The 10,752-nt window shown below is 37.6% G+C and overlaps 1 protein-coding gene across 1 annotated transcript in view; it reads left to right on the top strand.

Annotated features, from left to right (window-relative positions):
• The first annotated feature begins 3,012 nt into the window (after positions 1-3,012).
• Positions 3,013-10,752, top strand: part of ntng1b (netrin g1b) — a 52,018-nt gene continuing 44,278 nt past the window's right edge. Inside the window, exons 1-2 of the mRNA XM_079452838.1 lie at positions 3,013-3,336; positions 6,985-7,552. Of these exons, the coding sequence (XP_079308964.1) occupies positions 7,283-7,552 (270 nt within the window). The 5' untranslated portion in view covers positions 3,013-3,336; positions 6,985-7,282. The remainder of the gene's footprint in view (positions 3,337-6,984; positions 7,553-10,752) is intronic.

Raw genomic sequence — 10,752 nt, 5'->3', positions numbered from 1 at the left:
AAAGAGTCATTCATGTTTTTATTTCAACTCGTCTAGACTACTGTAACAGCCTGTATGTAGGTATAAATCAGGCTGACCTCAAACGTTTGCAGATGGTGCAAAATGCTGCTGCTCGCTTGTTAACTAAGATACTATTTCTCCAGTATTGGCATCTCTCCATTTGCTACCTGTAGGTTTTAGAATTGATTTTAAGTTACTGGTTTTAGTTTTAAGTCTTTAACAGGATTTGCACCAAAGTATCTCTATGATTTAATTATTCTGCATAACCCAGTGAGAGCACTTAGATCTGCTGAATAATTACTTGTACCTCAAACAAGGCTAAAAAAATCAGGGGTGCCTATGGTGTTGCAGCTCCAAAACTTTGGAACACTTTACCTCTATATATCAGACAGGACTAATCACTTACTGTTTTTAAATCCAGTCTTAAAATGTACGTCTGGCTTTTAACTCGATGTTTATGTCTATTATGTATGTTATGTGTTATCTGTTTTTCATTTTCACCATGCTTGTACAGCACTTTGGAAAACAATTGCTGTTTTATAAAAGTGCTTTATAAATCAAATCAAATCAAATTTGATTTGGTTTGATAGCAGGCAGTAGAATAACTAAATCCACCAAAGGGGCTCGAGCTTTCTCATACGTAGCACCTAAACTCTGGAATAGCCTTCCTGATACTATTCGAGGATCAGACACACTCGCCCAATTTAAATCTATAGATTAAAGACACATCTTTTCAGCCAAGCATTCACTTAATGCAAAATAAACCACCGGGAGACTGCTGACATTAGATATTATTTACCAGGTGCTTTTATAACAAGTTAAACTATTCGTGTACTGTGTTTTACCTTTTTTTGTGTTTTTCTAATTTCCCCCTGTAAAGCTTCTTTGGAACAATGCAAATTGTGAAAAGCGCTTTATAAATAAATAATTTTTTAAAAAAACTATTAATTGAATTGAATTGAGTATGGCTCATGTGCCTAAAAGATTATCATGATGCTTGCTCTTTTCCAGCCGGATTCAACATGCCACTTTATTTTGATTCTGCTCCAAAAAATTATACTATAGATTACACAATACAATAAATGATTATTATATGCCACAATTATGACCTTAAAATCTAATTGTATTTAATTTAATACTCACAAATTTTAAATTTTAAATCATCAAGACACAGTGCCTCAATACTACTGTTGTTAAAACATGACAAAGATGCCATATAACCCCTGATCCAATAACATTACCACATAAATGACAGCATATGTTGTTGAAATCAAATAAAAACAGCTGGTGGGAAATGGAACCTATGCAGAGTTTCAGCATTGTTTGAATCTGTGATGTGTTTTCAAGAAGTTTTAGGTCTTGCTCATAGTGAAGCAAGAAAAACAATACAACTCCCAGATGTCTAAACTCTATTCTGTTGCTAACATTGAGTGGGAGGTTGTAGCTGATAAAAGCCATGGCAGGTGGGCTTCTCTTTGAAGCTATCAATAAACCGCTGAACAGAACTCAAAACAACTTTTCAGTCCACCATAACAGGTGTCCAACCAAAACAGGGAGTTAAAGGGAAAGCAAGTCTATAAAACAACCACACAATCTATAACAACACTCATATAAGTCTCTTTATTAAAGATCGAATAAAAATGAAAAAAGAGACTCAATTATGAAAACAACAGGGTAGAAATGTATGGGCTATAGTGTCAGTGGTTCCTGTGTTCCTGATCCAATCAAAGCACACAACACAACTGCAGGACTTTGACTTATGTGTCCGGCCCATACCTAGTGTGAATGTAAGGTTGATTTGAAGATCAAAGATTTAATAGAAATGTCAAGTTCATGGCAACACCGACTACAAACAAAGGCTGCAACCTACGACGCTCAGAGTTGTATACTTCAGATAAATGTTAATAGCTATTCAGGTCTTGGCTGCGGCAAAAAATCCCCTTCATCAGAATGGAAATTGCCTTGTAACTTTTTAATGGGTTTACAGGGCTATGTTGCATATAAATGGCTTAGGTAATCAATAACAATGTGTGTTTGTGGGGTCACACATCTTTCGGCACAGACAGACATTTTTCAGCAATTTGGAGATGATAAATCCATTACAATAATTTTCCATATAGGCTGCACTAGATCTTGTCCGATTAAAAGTACAAATCTCCCACCTATCTCTCTTTCAAATAAACACACATTTACTTATGTATATTACAACATCCGGGAAACGGAATCATAATGATCGATGTCAAGAAATGCACCGAATTGACATCTTTTAAACCTTCCCTGAAATTTAGCTTGGTGGTGTGGACGCTGTTCAACCCCTGAGCTGAGAGAAAACCTGCACTCAGTAAGATTTTCATTAGTAAATTGCTTGTTTTATTATGTGGTTGTCAGTTTAAAAGAAGTTAACAAATTGTACATGTTACCTCAAATGTATCAATATATTTCATAATTTGAAATATATAAAAGGACACATTCATTATTACAAAAATGCGTGAAGAGCAGATCATAAACTGAGCAGATCGTCCACGTGGCATAACTAGTGTAAAATGTAAACGCGGGATAACTAGTGATCATTCATCACGCTCGCTGTGCTGAACTCTGTTCTGCTCCATCCATTCAAGGGGAACGAACATTATATATTGCTCATTAGCAAGCAACATTCACCGTGTGATCTAGGGTATTTTAAAGAAAACGAAAAGGTCAGTAACCATTGGATCAATTCTGGTGACAATGTATTCTGGCATGTAAGAAAGGACACAGACTGCAAGCAAATTTCCTTGAATTGCGCTTTTATATGCTATGAAATAAGCACCGAAATAGCCAGTAAAAACAATTCCCCCAATTTGTTTTGTTTTCTTAGATATAAAGGAGCGTTTGAACGTTCAAAACGCCCGTATAAAGACCAGAAATGTTGTATAGCCAGAATACTACACATATTTATATCTAACAGGTAAACCGGTTAAGCAGCCGTCGCGGCAGCGGTTTCCTTTAGGACCCAGCGGAGAGCTCCAACGTGGGGCTTGAATACGGTTCTCTATTCCCTCAAACTTACATTTGGAGATCGACGCTTTCAGCATGTTAGTTGTTCTCTCTCAGCCAGGGTAGGTAGATCAGAGCACCCGTATTTGACTGAAAAGTCTAGCTAATAACTCGTTTAATGGGACGAGGTGCTGTGCAATCTTTTCAAAATTGTGTAAGAGTTCAGTGGGTTGATGAACAGTTGACATACGTATAGGGGAACCTGCGCATTCCTCCGGGAGTTATTTGGCAGTTGGATTTCTGGGACAGGATTTGACCATTGTCATACAGTGGATGCATTCAGTCTGGAAACCTGTCAAGGTGGGTTATATCTGTCGCTCGCATGTGTTGCACGAATCAAAAGATTTCATAAATGTATATGTAGCCTATGTTCCGAGCAAAAGTTTACGTAGATGCACTATCAATTACGACAGGTATAAAGTTATTTTTTTCTTTATCATTTTGCTCGATAACAGTGCAATGAAGTTTATTACGTTGTTGGTTTTAAACCTGCAAGGAGTTCAGTGCATCATGTTGTTTAACAGCCTTTTTGTGGGATTGCGTAAAATCGCACATTCACTTTTACACGCCCGTGTTTTTTCATGATCTTTTAATGCTTTACGCGCACGCACGAGAGAGTTTCACGAGCGTATGGTTTAGACGTTTTACTCTAATCTTAAATGTGTTTTGTATTTAGAGAACAAGTCGTTGTTGTTAAAATAGTTTTGTCTCCGTATAGTTCGTTTTGTTGCAGACGTTTGCGTCTCCTGTTGCACTTTATCTACTCGTCTAGCATAATCGGCCATTTATCATGACGCACGTTATAATTGTATTACAAGGAAATAGAAAAAGGGCGAGACCCCAATTGAGCATGTGCTTGATCACATAATGGTATTTATTCGTTAATGCATTTCCATCGTAACTGGGGCTCAATTTATATATTTACTTCAATTTAGTTAACTGGAAGTACGTGATCTCAGTGCTGCGCCCGCAGCTCACTATAGGAATTCGAGTAGCACTCTAGACGGCGCTTCGTCTGTGTCAGAGCATGCAAACCTTTCAGGAAAGAGGCATTCAATTATGCATATATTTCTCCAACGTGGTGAATGTGGTCCGAAGGGAAGCAAGTGACAGGCGGACGGTCACAAGCATTCAAGGAAACATTGGTGTATGTACCTTTTAAAAGAGCGTTTCATTCACTTGGATGCAAACTTTAGCAGTGTACTTTCCTAAAAAAGAAAATAATAATGAATCTAGATTTGAAGATGACATCATTAACACCAAAGCAGATGCTAATTCTGTCAGATTGACAGTAAACAAAGCTTCAACTTTAAAAAGCTTACTTGCACGGGAAAGGTGCTAAGCTGTTAAGATTTGTTTCCTTTCAGCACCTGGACAGCTCCACTCTTAACAATCAGCCATGTGTAAAGCACAGAGCGGAGAGAGAAAGAGACAAGAGAGAGAGAGAGAGAAAGAGAGAGCAGTGACAGCTGGGATTATAGAAATAGCATGAATGATCAAGCCATGTCAGTAGCATTGACACTATGAGGAACAACACTGCTGGTGGAAAGACCATTGAATAGAAGTATTCACATCGTCTTAACAGGGCACCTGAGTGGCTGTAGCCAACGCAAGCCATATGGTATGTGTGTCTGACCTGAAAACACTTTGGTATGCCTCAGTTGCCTTGGGAGTAAAATACAAGTGGACACTGGGGGGTGTTTTCAGCAGGTTTGATTTTAAAAAAAAGAGGAGGGATGAAAAAATAACCAGCAGCGCACTCGCTTTGGACGTTTGGGACACTTGTAAAACATTCATGGTATTTTTTTAGCAAAAAAATTGCTTCATTTTCTAAAATTTTGACGGTAAAGAAACATGTTGCTCTCTGCGGTAAAGAAACTGAAATTTCTCAGACTAGACTGATAACATATAGTAGAGAAAGGTACTGTTGTGATCTATGTTGCCCAGTACAGGTATGGAAATACCTGACTGACTTGAGGGGGAAACACTTACTTTATTTGCCATGATCTAAAGCTTCAACTGTCTCAATGCATCTCGTGAAAATTCCAGGAAGCTCTCATACTTCGGCTATCTCCCTCAGATGTATTAGTTTCCTCTCTAATGCAAGCCTGATAAGCTCACACTTCTCAAATTCCTAGAGTTAAGTGCATGGAAAAAAGTCTCTCCCATCTCTACAGTAACCCAATCACAGAACTGGGAGACTGACGCTTTATCTGGATTAAGAGTGTGATAAAACAGTTCTGTGATATCGGACCGAACCCTTATCTGTTCTTCTATCCTTGACTGCCGCCTTAAACTCAACGCCTGTTCTTGTGCTGTAGAGCAGTCCTATTACAGACATTTTTTATGAAACCTGTGATGCTGATGGCTATACAGTAATGTCTTATTAATCACATCCTACCCCGTGCCAGGGGCTGAACGTGGTAATTGGCTCCTTGTTAGACGTCAGCATGATTGACAGAGCACATTTAGTGGCTCCTCTGTCTCATCTATCATGGTCCGTCCCCAATTTGAGGGGGCATGGATCTAATCACGTCAACCGTACCCCTCTATCAGAGATTTCTCATATTGACGGATATGATGGAAATTAGCATTGAGTGCATTCTGAAAACTGCACGTTCCTTTATAAACGATCGTCGTGTTTATGCAGATAAAAGGCATGTTTATGAGATATTTTAACGTTTTATAGTTACTGCGTAAAAGAGGACCGGTTATGAAAGTGATAGTTCACCCAAAAATAAAAATTCAGTAATAATTTCCTTACCCTCTTGTAATTTCAAACCTGTTTGATTCTCGTTCTTTCGAAGAACAGAAAAGAAGACATTTTGGAGAATACCTGCACCCATTCACTTCTATTGTATGGACACAAAACCAATGCAAGTGAACAGGTGCCGGTTACCAACATTCTTCAAAATATATATTTTTTGTGTTCTGCGGAAGTCACAGGTTTGAAATGGCCTGAGGGTGAGTAAATGATGTCAGAATTTTTAAGTCAGTCACTTTAAGGCATGAACTTTTAAAGGAATACAGTTTCAGTAATAATTTCAGACGACTGGGTTTTGATTAATTGAAATCATACATAACTGAAGAAATTAAATAGAACTTAAAAAAAGTTTCCAAAATAATATTATTTTACATCATCTGTATCTCTAGTACTCTAGTAATACATAGGAGTTTTAACTCGATTAAATCAATGAAGGTCTACAGAAGGGATACTTCACCCACAAACAAAAATTCTCTCATCATTTACTCACCTTCAAGTTGTTCCAAATCTGTATATATTTCTTTGTTTTGATGAACACAGAGAAAGATGTTTGGAAGAATGCTTAAAACCAGACTGATTTTGCCCCCATTAACTACCATAGTAGGAAAAAATTTAATGGTAGTCAAAAGTGCCCAAGAACTCTTACATTCTTCAAAACGTCTGCTTTTGTGTTCAACAGAACACAATAAATAATAAAGTAATTTTTCCTACTATGAGAGTCAATGGGGGCCAAGATCTGTTCGGTTACAAGCATTCTTCCAAATATCTTTCTCTGTGTTCATCGGAAATACAGAAATACATGGGTGAAGTATCCCTTTAAGCATAAAGTATGCACAGTCTTCCAGAAAAAAAACGACATTGGCCTCTTTCCTCCACCGCCTGTCTAGGACAGAATCCTTGAAATTTCAAAGAGCTGAGGGATTGTTGAGACTTGCACTGTTGAGAGATCTGCAGACTTAGATGGTCTGTTTGTGCCTGCGGGGATGTTTGGCTATTTGTCTTCCGTAATAAGCAGGTATTTTTAGGATATTTCTCTATGAAATCTGTCTGGGCTATAAAAAACACTTGACCTGCACCTCCTCACCTCTCCCACCCGGCTCCTCGTTATACGCGCAACACCAATCCTGAACCTCCTTCACTGACATGCTCTTTTTCTCTTCTCCCTTTGTTCTTATCCCCTACAGACTTTGGAGGACACGCAAGAAATAGAGATGGACGGAAGGATGTCCTGAAATGGCACACACTAATGGCTTCGAGAAGGAATTAATATTCACAACGGTGACTTACCGCAACTTTGTCAAAATAACGCAATCGCGCACGCAGATACAAATGATTGAAATTAGATTGGCCTAAAGAAGCTGAGTCAAAGCTGGCATGCTGCCACAGATTCCAGCCTCTTTACCCCATTAAAGTTCAGTGCTAGCACAGAGGCTGTCTGCCTCATCACCCTCTGCCTGCATATTATCTATCAGAATCCATTTAATGAGGCATCAGAAGAAAGGGGAAACCATGTACTTAATAGTTCTTGTGCTACAGACCCTGTGGGTGAGTTGGTGTCATGCCATGCAGCATTTCCCGGCCTCATGGGGGCACTATGACGTTTGTAAATCGCAGGTGTACGCAGAGGACCGCCTGGACTGGCACTACATGGCCTGCCAACCTGAAGCAACCGACATGACCAACTACCTGCGAGTGTCTTTGGACCCCCCCAACATTACCTGTGGAGACCCACCGGAGATGTACTGTGCTCTGGTGAGTCATTTTTATAAAATTAGTAATAAAGAGAAACACTTACCTAGTAAACGGGAAAAATCACTCTCTGCATCTCCAGTTTGTTTCACAGCTTTCATTCTGCAACAGGATAAACGAGCAAACATGATCATATATAATAATGTATGAAATGTGTATTTCATGCACTTTTACAGTTTATAATATGGCATCATTATGGCGTTTATCATAAACTATGGACCAACACATCAACCCAGGGACAGTGAGATCTAGGTGCTTGACACGCAGATGTGACAGATCAGCTGATATCTGTAAAAAGTTTAATTATTTAGGGTGTTTTAGGGCAGTGTATTCTATTCATGAAGGGCTTTATTCAGAAATGGAACCAATAAATAACAGTAACACACTGTCAAAAACACACGTGTGGGAAGTTAGTAGATGTGTATAGGGAGACCGAAGCTAGTTGTCACACAGGGTAATACTGTATTTGAATAGAACAGAATACAGTTTGAGATTCCAGAACAAAGTACTACTAGTACTATTATATTGGTTTCAAATCTATTTTTGTGAAATTGATCTTTTAAAGAAAGAAATGTATCAAAAATCATCATATTGTCAAAACTCCAAAAAAGGTTATTTTAATGTTATTCTAAAACAAATGACTTCAGTTGATAAAAATAAACCTACTGTGGGAAATATTGCCTACATTATTGGTTAAAATGAAAATAACGAATATTAATCTGAAGTCCCCTTTTCCCCCATTTTTATGCTTTAATCCTGTAAATCAATGTTCTACAGGATACAACCGTTTATAAAAAACTAATTTCCGAATGAGACAATAAACTAATAACAGACAGACTACTGTCGGTACAGGACGCCAATATTTCGCCACAGTGGCGCCCAGGCTTAGGTCATCTAACCTATGTGAGGTCTAACGGACATAGAGGTCTATGTTTATCTCATCTTAGCTGGTAAAACAATGAAAGTTGATTTCATATTGTAGTGTGCCTTAGGGGAAAATGAGGTTGGGAAAACAGGGGTGTCATGTAACAGCAACCAGGAGTTATGTGTTAAGTGCAGTGCTCAAGGGCACAATAGCAATGCTCACTGTTTGGTGTTACGGAACACAGAGTATCTTGTTACTCAGCAATATTTTGTCTTGGTGCCTCATTAGGCATTTTATAGTGGAAAGGAAGAGCAGTATTTCTGATATAATTACACACTTAAACTAATTTACTAACTCACACCATGGCTTCAATCCATTAAAAGATTCAATCAGTTGTGTTTGCTAAGAAGCTTAAACTTCCTGGCATGATCAAATGTAATAGGGAAAAGGAACAGCAGACGGTTCATTTAAGATGCTATCAAATTTTTATGAGTAACCCCCCCTAATGTGAGATGGAAGAACAGAGATGACTGGTGTAAAGTAAACAAGTAAATAAAGCACTGCTGTGGGCCCCATCCAAGTGCCCAAAATGAATTCAACATATGAATACAGACACAAATGCGCAAAGAGTGTGTCCCAAACAGTATTTGGGCACTTGCTGGATATCATAACAAAAAAGATAAACTGGATATGTTCCTAATGCATTTTTACAACTTGTAAAATGTGTGGATATTAAATAACAAATTATTAATAGTGACATTAATTCAAAATAATACATTTTGAGCATAACATTGGACAAAATTAAGTTTGTTAGGTTTTTAATTATATTAAATAATAAATAAAATATAAAGCATATTATATATAAAATATTAGTGTTAAAAATAAAATATAGATATGGATACTTTTTGGTTCTCAAACTAAGATCCACGAAAACAAGTTGATTAAATAATGACCCTACTCAGTTTGCTCTAGCATTTCTCGTGAGAATATTTGTAATTTTCTTGTGTTCTTAGGTCCAGTGTATAGACGGTTTCAGAGGCAACAACATAAATAAACGTCATGTGGCCCAAAGTTACCTTCCAGTAGACCACTGCAAAGAATAAAAAACTGTTGAGTAGTAATCATTTAATTTATTAAAATTAAATCCGCATCGATTTACAATAAAACATTAATTTAAATACTTCATATAAATTAATTATTATTATTATTACACATCTGCCTTCCAAAAGTGAACAACTGCAGGGTTTTTTAAATGCCCCTGCACCTTTATACAATTTACTGTTTTTTATACTAAAAATGTCTGTGGGGAAATTTCACTGAAACTTATTTTATTGAAGTTACTGTTTCACTGAAGATGTCTTAGATGTCAGAAAAGTCTGCCTACAGGTAGGAAGCCATGACAGGAATTTTAACAATCCAGCAGCGCAAGACTTGAGACGTATTCCCGGGGAGAGAGAATTTGAAATAATCCAAGCTAAAAACACAAAAAGGCCTCTTCTGAACTCAGCCAGAGGTTTTATTCAGTGTGGATCAGAAGTGTCATCTTTATTAATAAAATAACTGCAATAGACTTTGTCGTAGTTCTCTTTGGACTGGTCCAGACTTGGACTGATGGGCCGGGGGCTCTTTCCCTGACTGGAATTAAAATGGGATGTTTAAAGAATGGGATTCATAGCGACATCATATTGTCCAGCTGAGTTTCTCTCGGAAATGCTGTTTATAATAAGGATTACTATCATCCCTGAAACACCATTATATCATTGTCCTTAGTAATGTGACACAACATTATTATTGAAAATAAAAACGTGATTGCTGGTCTACAGTTTGTTATGCTCTCTAAATATTAACTCACTCTGTATGAAATCTGAGCATGAGGACAGCATGACCTGTGGTTCCACGATAGCAATGAATCTGTTTTGTTTCACGATCTATCACCTCTTTCACTCATTTATCACCTACACAGAGGTGGGAGTCTGGGCTACACACACACATAGCAGAAGATGGAGTGTGTGGGACAGCTTTTTGCAGCAGGGAGTTAACCCTGATTTTATTTTTAGCTGCAACAACAAGGGAACGTGTCCAAAAACATGTAGATGAGTATTTTCTCCTCTAGTTCTCTATAACCTTACATCTTCAGCTTGTTTGCAAAATCAACAAAATACAGCACAGCGATGCAATGTTCTCTTCTTTTCTCCAATCATGGTATTAATAATTTAGCAAAATAAATCAAGTAAGCTGTCCTGAATGACTAATTCAGTTTACCAATTACCGAAATCCTTGAAGTTCATAATAAACACAACCATTTGTTTTGTCGTTTTCTTGCACTTCTACAAAAAAT

Source organism: Barbatula barbatula (genome assembly GCF_947034865.1).
Source record: "Barbatula barbatula genome assembly, chromosome: 3".
NCBI lineage: Eukaryota > Metazoa > Chordata > Actinopteri > Cypriniformes > Nemacheilidae > Barbatula > Barbatula barbatula.
Note: the sequence above shows the minus strand (reverse complement) of the source record. Positions and strands in the feature narration are given on the sequence as shown.